The sequence below is a fragment of the Pteropus vampyrus genome, unplaced genomic scaffold, assembly GCF_000151845.1.
Source record: "Pteropus vampyrus isolate Shadow unplaced genomic scaffold, Pvam_2.0 Scaffold37, whole genome shotgun sequence".
NCBI classification, from domain to species: domain Eukaryota; kingdom Metazoa; phylum Chordata; class Mammalia; order Chiroptera; family Pteropodidae; genus Pteropus; species Pteropus vampyrus.
In genome coordinates this window covers 7,562,251-7,575,108 of record NW_011888818.1, presented here as the reverse complement: position 1 = coordinate 7,575,108, position 12,858 = coordinate 7,562,251, and the positions used below count along the sequence as shown (strand labels likewise).

Here is a 12,858-nt window from a genome sequence, read left to right as displayed (position 1 = left end):
TTAATCCTCTCAGGGCCTTAATTTCTTCCCCTCAACACAAGGACATGAGACCAGATGAATGAGTTTGAAGGCCTCTCCCACCCTTGTGTGCTCTTATTCTAGGACACAGTTACAACCCTGATGAGAGCCTTTATTGCTAAAAAGTCAGTGAGGATTTATTAAGTTCTCAAACACCAGCTCTTTAAACCAGTCCAGCAACTGCTATGAAGGACACTAAGAGATGTCCTGGGTGGGGGAGGCTGGAGCCAGGTGGAATGTGACAGGTCACAGATGGCTCTCAGGCCACCTGCCTTTAGCCCCTTTTGTTCCAGATTCTAGCCAAGAAGCCCTGGGGCCTGGCTCTTGCCCTTTCCCATAGCATGAGACACCCTTGGGGGCCCTGGGGAAAAGAAATCACTGGCATCCCTGGGGAAATGAAATCACTGGTATGGCTTCCCTTAGCCTAGCCAAAGCCCAAGCCTTTTTTCTCTCCCTGGCTCCACCTGTCCCCAAGTGCTACTCCCAAGTCCCAAACAGCAGAATTCCTGGATTTCCCCTTTCCAGCCCAGAGTTTATGGCTGGAAGGTGGAACCAACTCTTCTACCAGAAGGTCCAGGGTGGTTGCAGCAGCTCAAAGGTGGGGATGCTCGTGACATTGACTGGGATGGAAATGATGGCCCATGGCAGCCCATGCTGTTCCAGGGAGCGGCGGATCATGTAGCTGGGAGGGCATGAAGAGAGGTGGCCATGGTCACTTTCTCTGGATCCCATCATGCCCTACTGTCCCCATCACTGGGAGTTTCAGAGCCTAAAACTCCCAGCTAGGGCACCCCAAGATGAGGCTTGTGGGTTGGGACTGGTGTTTGCCCCCTTGACCTCCCCGAGTCATGGCACCCAGACTGGTGCGGACAGCCAGAATCAAGGAGCCCTCACCCATCTCGGCCGAGTAGGAAGAGGGCAGGGATGTCAGCCGTGCGCTGGGTACTGTCCTGGATCATCTCCACGTAGAAGCTGTCATTGTCAACTGCGTTGTCAGAGATGATCACTGCCCGCCCGCCGTGCTCCTGAACCACCCGGGTCTTGGAGAGGAAGGAGCAGCCCCTGGAAGAGGTAGTGATGAGACCAAAGGAAAGGCAGGGCCCTAGCTACCCCTCCCCAGGCTGTCACCCTAGAATGAAAAAAGACCATGGATAGTTTTTAATAAAGGCTCATAAATAAATGGCCAAAAGGCATGGATAATCTTAAGACATTTCTTAAAGACGCTTAAAACAATGAAATATTTTAAAACTATTTCAAAGCATCACCACCACAACTGATCTCAGTATCTACCCTGTGCCTACCCTCCCCTTGTGCCAGTGACTATCTGCTCCTCACCCCCTCTCCACCAGAGCAATCTGGTCCTGGATGAAGAAACCGTTGCTGAGTTCTCCACAGGCCTCTGAAGGTTCCGCAGGGACAAGATGAATCTGCTCATACCTTGTGTGCTGAAAGACATTTAGACAGGTTAGACTATGAGGAGATGCGCCTGCTTTAGGACCAGGCTGACAATCCCATCTTATCAGCTCCTCACAAAGGTGAGAAGGAAAGGAGTGATTTCTGTTTGCTGGAAACTACATCCTCGCAAAAGCTTATCTAGTTGTCCCACCCTACCCTACCTTTTCACAAGATAGGCAGGGTAGTTGGTGTGGACCCAGAAATGGAAAATAATTTGCCTTAAGTCATGTCATTCAGAGGTAGAACTGGCAGGGCCCTTGGTTTTTCACTATTTCATGTTCCCAAAGATAGCTGATCCCACTGGTGTCCAGGTCTATATTATGCCCAGGGAAATAGCTGGAAGCCCTTCCTGCACTGCAGACCCTAGAGGGCAGAACTGGATTCTGCTCCCTTTTCTGTCCCAGCACTCAAAGTATTGGTCAAAGGGATGAGAGGGTTACCTTGGCTTAGTGGGGGAAAGATGGAGATAGGATCAGAGATGAGGGGCTCTCCCTGAACTTACAAAGATACCACCAAAGTCCTTTGCAGGTGTAGCTGTGAAAATATATCGAATGTCTCCAGGACTCAGCACTTGGAAGTACAAATAATCATGGATACGTAATCCTGAAAGGTAAAGAATACAGATGAGAAGCCTCCATGAACCCTGTGTCTTCAATTGGGCTGGCTACAGTCTGGGCCCAGGGACCCAGCTTCAGCCAAATGGGTCCTCCAGGTGGGTGAGGTAGATGGTCCCAGCCCTGGGGAGGATAGAGTTGATGCACAGTTAGTAACACCCCAAATTTATAGCTGCTGCTGCTTACAGAGGTGAGCCAGGAAGACCAAGTGCTCTAGTGTTAGCTCTCTCAGGGATAATCCATCTTAGCTCTACTGCTATCTCTCTGAGGATTAATCCATCTTTGTTCTGAAGTGGACCTGAGCGTTTCAAGGTGGAGATGTGATATTCTGGGTACAAAATTCTCACTAAAATGTAAAAGTTGACTCTCTGGTCCCACTGCCATCCTCCTAGTCCACCACTATCATTTCTGTCCTGACTGGTCTTCCATCTCCATTCTTGCTCCTTAAGGTCCATTCCCCAAACAATAGCCAAGGATCTTCTTAAAACATCTTAAAGCAAATATCATGTCACCACTCCCATGGCTTCAATACCCTTCAATGACATCCCTTTCACTTAAAATCTACTCTTAATTGTGGCCTGCAAGGCCCTGCTCCATCTGTCCTTTGCCTGTTACTCCAACCTCATCTCCTTTCTCTATTCAAGCTACACTGGCCTCCTTTCAGTTTCTTCACTCTGAGTCTTCTTACAAGCTGTTTGCTCTCTCTGGGAGAATTCCTACCTGCACCCTACCTCACCTCTACCTCTTTACTTGGCTCACTCCTACTCATGTGTTAGATCGCAGCTTAAATGTCACTTTCTCAGAGAAACCTGCCCTATGACTGCCCTCCTTTTATGCCCATTCAAAATGTACTTTTTCTCCATTGACAATTTCAATATAATTTGTAATTATACAGTATTCATAATTTTTTGTTTAATGTCTGTCTCCTCTACTAGGGCAAGGGTAAGTCTTCATTCAATGCTGTATCCACATTACCTAACATAGTGGCTAGGATAAAGTGGGTGCACAGTAAAGGTTGTTAAGTGAAAAACAACTATTTGCAGCTCTGTTGCACTGATGAAGAGAATTGTCAGAACAAGATTTTTCTGGGGTGTGAACTTCTCTTCAGCACTAAAATGTAATGTTTCACCTAGACTTGAGTCCCTAGTTTCCTTACCCCAGAGAGACTGAGGAATGTGTAGTCAATCAACAAAACACCAAACCACTACTGTGTGCCAGGGTTGGGGCTGTTTGTAGTTTTAGTTGTCTTTGTCTACTGCCCAAATCATAGCCCAAGGTAGAGCTCCACTGCCTTGGCACCAGGCTATACAGCCTTTTATCCTGGTAGTGAGGACTTTATATCAGACGCACTCCCAGGAAGCCTTCCTAGATTATCACTAAACTCCCCCTCCTCCCCACACATATCTGCCTGGCCTTTGTATCTGCTGATCTATGTAAATTAAGCGTGGTATACATGTGTATATGGTTGTATAAGTTTCTGTACCCGTGTAGGTGCAAACAGGTTGTGTGTGTACGTCTGTGCTTGTGTGTGTGAGCCCACGTGTAGGAATGTGTGTTCCAGTATATGTGAGTGTTCACATCCAGCTTGTAGGGTCTCTAGTTCTCCCTTGTTCCTCCTCTTGGTCGCTCCCTCAGCCACCTGGGTAGGCGTTAGTGGGAGTAGGGGAAAGTCTTGCTTCGACGTGGGGAGATGAGGACTCAGAGCCCAGCCGCAGGCCGCGCCCTACTCAAGTCCCTGAAAACCAGCATCCACTCACTCCAGCCTCCCGTCCCCAGACCTGCCCTGCCCCGAACTCTCAGGGTCCCCAAGGTGACCTGTAGCCCCTGGCCCGAGCCGCGCGCAAGCTGCATGGCCCGTCCCGCAATACAGCCCCGCCCGTTGCCACTCACCGTGAGCCGCGACGCATGCAGGGAGCCAGAGCAGGAGACACCACCAGCCCGCGGCGCCGAGGACCATCTCCAGGGACCGGCTAGGAGCCGCTTCCTACAGCCGCCCTGCCGCGCGTTGCTCGCGGGACTTTAGCCTGACAGCTGCTCTGGCCTCCCGCCCCCAGACCCGCTCTCGCCTCTGGTTGGCGGATGGAAGCGAGCCCCACTCTGATTGGCTCTGGTGCCTGCTATGTAGCCACACTTTCCGCTCTGCGCCTTAGCCCACTTCCTATTGGTCAAGAGAAGTGAGGCCGAGGGCTGATTTGTCTAAACTCTCAACAGCAACTGCCGGCCCCCACCCCAGCCCCGCCCTAGTATTTCCTTGCGACGGTCCAGGACCTCGCGGCCTGGTGGGCGAGCTGGCGGGGAAGCACAGGGAATTGGAAGTGGTTTCCTCGCAAGACTCGCTTCAGTTGCCGTCCACTCTTGCGGTCTCGGCGTGATTCTCCCCTCAGCCGCCTCGCACGACAGTGATTTTCCTTTCTTCCCCCTGCCCTTTCCTCTTCCCCACTCGCTTCTTGGGCAAGTATTCGTCTAGCGTCCATATCTCCTGAGACCTCCGCCCTGCTCATCTTCTGCCCAGTTCCACCCGCGCTTGCGCGGTTACAGTGATAGACGCTGGGGACGCGGCTGGATGCATCCCACCCTGGAGGAGGCTCTGGCCAGTGCAGTAGAAAGCGGGCATTGTGCCAGGTGCCCACGCCAGCTTCTCTACCACTTTCCGTGTAACTGTGACTTTGGCCACATTTCCTAACCTCTCGGCCTCAGTTCTCATATCTGTAAAATGAGCATGATAACCAAGGCCATAGGGTTGTGAGCATTAAATGAGATCACTCACGTTAAGAGCTTACTTAGCATAAGCTTGCCCCCACAGCGTTCAATAAATGTTTACAGTTATTGCAGTCCTTGGTCTGGCATCTTGGGGAGTGGAGAGTGGGGGTGGAATTAGATGTCGCGGACCGAGCAGGTATCCTACATGCTCACAGAAAAGCACGACCGAAATTTGGCGAATCTTCGATAACCAACGCCTCTCTCAAGAGCGCCCTCAGAGGCTCCGCCTCTGGCCCTTCTAGCCACGCCGACTCTGTGGTAGGGAACCATAGAGTGACGGAAGTGGCCCGTCCTTTTCCTCTGCAGGTCTAACCGTTCAGCGAAGCTTCTGGGGATTTCTCTGGCGCAAGGAATTGTGGGGTTGCTGGGCGGCCCAGACACGGAGCTCAGAGGAGTAGCGGGCCACTGATTAAGCTTCCAAAATGATGGTGAGTGGTATCTCGCGGATCCTTCGCCATCCGCTCCCTTCTGGCCTGTGGCTGGGGCTGCCTGGTCGGAACTCGCCCAGTAGGGCCTTCCCCTGCCTACTGATTCTGTCCTCGCCCCGATCGCCTATTTATGGGCGACCCCGGCCTGCCGCGGCCTGCCTCGGTTCTGGCACAGAGCAGGGGCCCTTGGCGATGGTTATGTGGGACTCGAGGGGATGCTGTGGTCAGGCTGGCTGGGGACTACAAGTTCCAGGGTGCTTCGGGGCTGCAAACCCGCGTCGGGTGCCCGCTTTTTGGAGCCCCCCACAATCGTGACCTGTTTTAAACGAGTGCGTATTGAGCGTGCATACGCGATCGGCGGCCAGACTTGGAAGCCCTGGGAGATGCGGATGTAAAGATGTGTCCTTCCTAGAATGGGATAGAGCGCAGGGTCTCAACTGTGGTCTTGCTGTACCCAGCTCGCGCGTTGCTGCATAAATGGAAAGAGGCCCCTCTGCTCATACTTTCATTCATTCATTCATTTATTCATTCAGTAAACACATGTTTAATGCCCACTGAATGTACCATGCCCAGCTGCTTAATGGGGTGCAACTCCTCAGCCAAGAGAATGGGCAGGGCAGATGGTAATACTGCATAAGAGGTGGGAAGACCCAGGCTCAAACTCCGACCCTTTCTGCCCTTCCGGCTTTGACATTAGACCAGACTTTTCTAATTGGCCACCTAACTCTGAGTCTCATTTTTTTGATTAGTTGGCTTGATGAATCCTGACCTTCCACGCATCCCTTTCCTCCATCTCATAACTCCAGGTACCTTCCATGAGTCCCAAGCCTCCGTGGTATCTCTCGAGTTGCCGTTAAACAGGGCCAGGTGTTTGAGGCAAAACCCTGGCTGAGATATTGCTTTGAGTGAACTGTTGTCTTCTGTGCACTTGGCAGTCACTCATTCATTTTAGCTTATTAGTCCAATTCAGTTCTCTGGGTTTTTTTTTTTTTTCCTGCTTCCTGCAGCTTCCTGCAGCTTCTCCCTGTCCAAACACCTATAAGGTGTTCACCAAAAGCCTATGAATCCAGCTTGTACCCAAGATAGAAAGAACCTGGCGTTAATCTGTACACCCTCTCCACTTCATACCTTCAGTGCTGTCTTTTTTCACTCTCTCTTCAGCATTAACTCTTTCTGAAGTCATTTTTATCTTCTGTACAGAGGCAGCATAGTAGAACAGCTGAGAGTAAAGGCTCTGGAGAGCCATGCTGAACGCCTAAGTATATAATTCAGCCCTGCTACTTACTAGGTGTGTGACTTTGAGCATGTTATTAAGTTTCTCGCCCTCAGTCTGTTTAGAGGGGATTAAATGAACTAATATATGTAAAGTGTCCAGCATGTAGTCAGCACTCAGCAAATGTTAGCTGTTCTGCTAGGTGGTTGCTTGCTTCCTTTCCTCTCAATCCATCCTCCTGCCAAAGCTACCATGAGTTTTGGTTGGCATCCACAGAACTGGGGATCAGAACCAGGGTTCTGTCCCGTGATAAAAACCTTCACCAGGAGCTCCAAATGACCACACTTAGATTTTTCCCAAACTGACCCCTGTTCAATTTCCCGGTTGTACTGGTGTTTATCTCTTTTTGGAATGTGGAACTTCTATCACCAAGAATCCTTCTTGCTGTCATAGAATTGGTCCCTGATATTCTAGAAACCTTTTGGTATAAGAAGAGAGGTAAAACGGCTCCCCAGAACCTCAGTCCTGTGACTTCAGTATAGCTCGTGCAGTGTATGTCCTTGCCTTTTGTGTTGAGCACTATAAGCCTTGGCCTGTAAATACCTGTTGTGATTTTTATAGAACACCATGCTTAATAATGCTTAGTAAAATTTTTAAGGATGAGCAGAAAAACCATTAAGCTGAAATTCCCAAGCCTTCCATGATACCCTTGGCAGATTACTGGATTCTGCTATTGTTTCTCTACTTGAATAGAAATGAGTGAGATTGAATAGTAGCTTAGAGACAAAAACTGGGCTTTTCATAGCAGTGCTTGCCCCTGGGAAACGTAGAAGAGGACCCGTTCTGCTTGACCTGGCTTGGCTCAATCTAGCTCTGCTACCCATCTCTACCCAGCTTGCCATTTCTCTAAGGCCTACAATGCATAGGGAACTTAGGGACAATATAGTCAGCTGCTTCCAAGCCCTTCTTGTTTTGTACTTAAGAATTCTCTATGAATGTAGTGTCAACATACTGCCAATGCTTTTCCAAAACTAAGTCAAGAAGCCAGTTCTTTCTTACGTCATCACTTATATCTAGCATTTACGAGTACGTATATTTAACAGTTGAATTGTCAGCACCAAAAACTGCTGAATATCGCTTCATGTGTGGCCAAATTTAGGCACTCTACAAATTGAGATTACTATGATTCTTACCTTTGGGAAGCTCATACTTTAAGAGAGGATGGCAAATGTAAAAGTTGTGTGCAAGAAAAAGCAAAGAGAGAGTTAAGGGATCCCTGTTCAGGATGCCCGTTAGCTGATGCTGAGAAAAATTCCTGGAAGAATTGGGGCTCTGAAGATTTGCTGGCCTGGTGATAAGAAAGTAGTATTGTTACATAGAAGTGGCAGGGTGGCTCTTGTAGATGGGGGTACAGTTTGGAGATGAGAAAAGGGCTATAAAAGCGTTGGATAAGTTAGCCTGTTAGAGGGGTAGAAGAATCTGTTGAAGGTAATAGGAAGGGATTGAGACTCAAGTTGGTTGTTGATTTAAAGTTAAGACTCCATCCAGAGCAGGGGTGGACTCTAGGAGACCCGAGGCTGCCACAAGGAATGATTTAGCCTGACTGAGAGAAGGTGGGGCCTTTCAGGGGGTACGTCTTTCGTCTTTCTTTACAAAAGGTGCAAGAGGCCCAAAAGAATGCTCAGAATATAGAGAAGCCTTATTTTTTTTTTTTGCCACCAGACTTGGGACACTACCATGAAAAGGAAGGAATTTTTCCTCCAGCCCATGCCTGGCCTCAGATTTAAGGGGTTATTTAATAGGAATTCTTTAAAAAAAAAAAAAAAAAGCAATATATCACATGTTCATTAGAAAAAAGTTGAAACAAAACAGAAAATAGACAACACAAAGTGCCAAAACTCTCTTTACTACCACTTTTTTACTCATTAGAGTTTGTTGGACATCTCTCTAGCCCCTTTTTATTCATTTACACATTATATCTTATATCAACTCCTTAACATTCTCTACAAGCGAGTATGTTGTCTGGTTCCTTCCTTCCTCTTCAGCCTTATTCCAGCCTTCCACTTACTTACTACCCTCCAATTGCACTGGCCAAAAGAGTTGAACTTGTTAAGGAATTGCCCAGTTAATATGATGGCATCATCCTTATGGGTGGCTAGACTTTGTGGTGTGTGAATTCCAGACAGCCCTGTGCTTTTCTGTGCCTTCCCTGCTCAGATACCTGAAGTACCCCTACAGGTGGATGTGGGCAGTAGCTTTCAAACTTTATGTTACACTCCACAGTAGGAAATAAGTTTTAAATCATAGCCTAATAGCACACATATAAGAAAAGTTTTGAAACAGTTAATACCCTTAATAGGTTGTTTCATTCAAACACGATTAGTCACAGTCACTGGGAAGACTGGGTCTGCTTCATGAGCTCATCTCTGAAGGTACAAGCTTAGGTGCAGGGACAAAGAGCCCTGGTTTGCGAAGCTGAGGAATTACTGTCTTGTGTTAATGGTTACCGGAGCAAAGGTATCTCAGTAGGCCCTTTAAGATGAGCAAGTATCCCTGTCTTCCATAGTTTCTAAAGCAGGTCTGCAAATTAAGCCTCTGTAGGGATAGTGACTATTGTGAAGGCCATTGCAAAATAGAGAAAAACTTCTTTGGAGTTTCTGATCGGAGATGAGTCATAGAAAGCTCTATGGAGCCAGCATAAGAAATGGAAACATTGCTATAGGAATTGGATTCGTTGTCATTTTTGAGGCAGGACAAAAGTACTATTTGTTTCTCTGCCTGACTACTTCTGGACAGTCCAACTAACATCATTGGTAAAACTGCCTGCCTGGGCATCTCCGGGAACAACTCCTGAAGCAATTGACACCTCCTGTTTCGCATCAGTGCCCCATCTACTTCTCTGGGATTAAGCTGTGATGCAGATAAGTGAATGTTTTGCTGGAGGGTGAATGCTGAGCATGACCTGCTTCTTCCTTCTGTGCTGTGACCTAATTCCTCAACACAGGGAATGGGGTCAGAAGTTGAAAAGGCTGTGCTCATTCAGCTGGGCACTGGAGAACACATTACTGTTTGATTTGTTCTTTACAATCAGCGTTTCTCAAATCATTTTCTAGCACATGTACCAGGTATGCTTTGGTCTTAGCAATGTCTTTGGAGGCAGAGTCTCTTTAAGGAATGGATGTGGTAGACAGTGAGAAAATGTGGTTTAAAAAGGTCTCTAGATATTTTTGTTATGGGGAAGATGGGAGCATTTTTCTTCACCCTTCCCTCGAGTTTCATTGTAATAAATGATTAGTAAAAGCAGTCAATTACTTTTTCTTTTCTAGCCCACACCAGTTATCCTGTTGAAAGAAGGGACTGATAGTTCCCAAGGTATCCCCCAGCTTGTAAGTAACATCAGTGCCTGCCAAGTCATTGCCGAGGCTGTAAGAACCACCTTGGGCCCCCGTGGCATGGATAAACTCCTTGTGGATGGCCGAGGTAAGTCTGCAGTGTTCCTCAGGCCAGGGTGCCGGATAGGAGGCTCCTGGAGAGTGTTTGAGACCAGCAAAGGTTGACATAAGAAATCCCACTGCTTTTCAGATCTCTGAGGAATTGCTCACTTGAAGCTGGGCCCTGTGGGCATATTTGGGAGAATCTGGGCTTAGGAGCCTGGTGCCTTATGGTTTAGTGTATTAATTGACATGTGAGATGCTAGGGTATATGTTAAGAATATTTAGATGGTTCTTATTCTCATTTTTAAAATATTTTCTAGCTCCAGTTGAAATGTACAAAATGTTGATCAAAGAAAATCAGGAGCTCGTGGTCTTCAGAAGCTTGTGATTTTAGGTGGTCCTTTGTGCTCAGAACTAACTCTATAAAAAGATTAGTTTATTCTTGCCATGATCCCATCTGCCCCATCCCAGAAAAGACTGTGGACTCCAAGTCCAAGTAGAGGACAGAATTTAAGAGTCTTTAAAGTTTTACTTTGTGCTTGTTCCTTTTAAGGCAAAGCCACAATTTCTAATGATGGGGCCACAATTCTGAAACTCCTTGACGTTGTCCATCCTGCAGCAAAGACTTTAGTGGATATTGCCAAATCTCAAGATGCTGAGGTAGGAAAATAAGCAGATTGTTTAAATGGAGGTTAAAACACATGCCCGCTTGCTCCCTTGCTCTCCTCTCTTTAAAAGTTTTTGATTTTTACATCTAAAATTATAATTTCAAAAGTAATACATGCTTGTAAAAATATTTAGATGGAGTTAATAATTTTCTTAAAATTCTACTGTTCCACTGCATGTAGCTGAGGCCCATGTGCTGTCATTCATATGAGTTGCTAGGTAAATAATTTAACCTCTCATCTGTTAGTCACTTTAAAAGATGGGCTGGAAACTCTGAGGTTTCCAGTCCCTCTTCTTTCTTTTCTTTTTTAATGGTAATGAAATATACATAACAGAATTTGCCATTTTAACACATACAATTTAGTGGCATTAACCAGACTGCCTTTAAAAAAACCATTTCTAACTCTGGAGACTTGATAATAAATATTGAAAAAGACAAGTTTGTGTTGTAGAGTATTATACATATGTCCTGAAGTTATATGAAAAGGTTTATTAGGACCCAGTAGTTTATAAAACAGTGTGGCTTATGTAAAATTAAAGTGAGAAGAGTCTGGATCTGACTGGTAATGCCTTCAACAAATGAATAGTACCTTTCTGTCCAGGAATTTGGCAGCTTAAATCCTTTGCCACAGTAACCCTTTTCCTCCTTGAGAATTCTTTACATTATACAATGGACATAAATAAGTTGCAAATAAAATTCTTCCAAACAGGGGTTAGCCAGTTTTTTTTTTACAAGCTCTTATTGTTTTTCTCCCTCATTAAAATTGGGTTTCGATGCCATCATAGAAAATTTCCATGTAAGAACTGTTGGCAGACTAGTAATCTACTTGTTTCAAATAGTGTTTAACATTTAAAGGACTTTGGCTGGTCCTGGGTTTGTTTTAATGGGATTTAGCTGGAAATTACCTTTTTTGTAAACTCCTGTAGTACTTTGTGCTCCTTAAGGAATATTTCATGCCTCTTGCTACTGTGGTTGTGACACATAAGCATTGTGTTACAAGCATGACTAGGACTGTCTTACTCATTTTAGTGACTTGTATATAATAAATAAGTTTTCGGTTAATTTGCATACATGATTTTATATCCCAAGGAAGTTCGATTGTCCAAATTGGTCCTCTTTGGAGAATGGACCTGGCTGGGCAGTTAATTTTGTAGCTCAGTACCATTTGATAGAATGGATACCTAACTACCATCACCTTTCTTCTACTTGTTACAAACACCTTTACTTCCATGAAAAAGCGTCACATCCATTTAAACAGTCCCCAAGTTTAAATGGGTAGATTGCCAAGAAATGGAGTTTAGGAGCTTTATCCCTGAACATGAGAAAACGTGAATTTCCTGTCATCCTCTTCTAGGTCGGTGATGGCACCACCTCAGTAACCCTGCTGGCTGCAGAGTTTCTGAAACAGGTGAAACCCTATGTGGAGGAAGGTTTGCACCCACAGATCATCATCCGAGCTTTCCGCACTGCCACCCAATTGGTATGGGGTTACTGGCTAACTTGGCCTTGTGCCTAGGCACCTTCGTAGTTCTAGGAGAATACTTTTACTGGGGTGTGGAGAGACTTAGAAAGAGTTCCTTGGACATTTTCTGAATTCTCCATAGGAAATCTCAGTTCTACCATTCAGTAGCTGTTTGACTAGATATATTACTTAAATCTCTTTAAGCTTCAGGTTTCCTGATAGACTTTGATGTAGACATATTATAGGCTCTCAGTAAATGAGAGCTATTTTTGGTTTTATCAAATATCTCATAGCACATCCTGACACCTGGCTTTTTTTGACCTTTATACTGTGACTTGGGGCAAGTCAGCCCCTCCAGGCCTTAATCTCTCCTCTTACTATCTCTGTTTCAGGGTGGTGACATTGAAATTAGACATATGAGAAGTGAGATACATGTATATCATGTAATGTATCTAATTAGTATATAAAGTGCTAGAAGTTGTCGTAGATGTTTTTCATAAGCCAGAAGGTTTGGCCTAATCTAGTATTGTAGCTTGTTTCAACTCATTTGTTTTAGTATGTTACCTGCAATATCCAGAGCTAAATCCTGAAAATACTCTGATGGTTCTTCAGAACTGTACGTACGCTACATTTCTAACTTTGGGAGTTTTCTAAACTATAGAGATTTATGTTTTTTTTCTGGGCAGCTATAAGACTTATGTATCAGCGGTAGAATGGGAATGCTTAAGATTTGAGAATAGACAGATTAGGGACTAGGAAGAGAGGTTGGGATCCACTTCTCCAGTTTGTAGCATGAGAGACTCATTC

The 12,858-nt window shown here is 45.8% G+C and overlaps 2 protein-coding genes across 3 annotated transcripts in view; one reads left to right on the top strand and one right to left on the bottom strand.

The window, feature by feature from the left end:
* Nucleotides 1-109: 109 nt before the first annotated feature.
* On the bottom strand, nt 110-4,447 carry PRADC1 (protease associated domain containing 1). Its single transcript, XM_011358155.2, has 5 exons — nt 3,978-4,447; nt 1,976-2,076; nt 1,354-1,463; nt 913-1,080; nt 110-700 (listed from the first exon to the last, which is right to left on the bottom strand). The coding sequence occupies exons 1-5, from the start codon at nt 4,042-4,044 to the stop codon at nt 580-582; spliced, it is 567 nt and encodes a 188-aa protein (XP_011356457.1). The 5' UTR covers nt 4,045-4,447; the 3' UTR covers nt 110-579.
* Nucleotides 4,448-5,096: 649 nt separating this feature from the next.
* Nucleotides 5,097-12,858, top strand: part of CCT7 (chaperonin containing TCP1 subunit 7) — a 17,493-nt gene continuing 9,731 nt past the window's right edge. For both annotated transcript variants that reach the window (XM_023529482.1, XM_011358154.2), the window contains exons 1-4: nt 5,097-5,275; nt 9,815-9,968; nt 10,476-10,582; nt 11,944-12,069. In XM_023529482.1, coding sequence (XP_023385250.1) covers nt 5,270-5,275; nt 9,815-9,968; nt 10,476-10,582; nt 11,944-12,069 — 393 coding nt within the window. In that variant the 5' untranslated portion in view covers nt 5,097-5,269. The remainder of the gene's footprint in view (nt 5,276-9,814; nt 9,969-10,475; nt 10,583-11,943; nt 12,070-12,858) is intronic.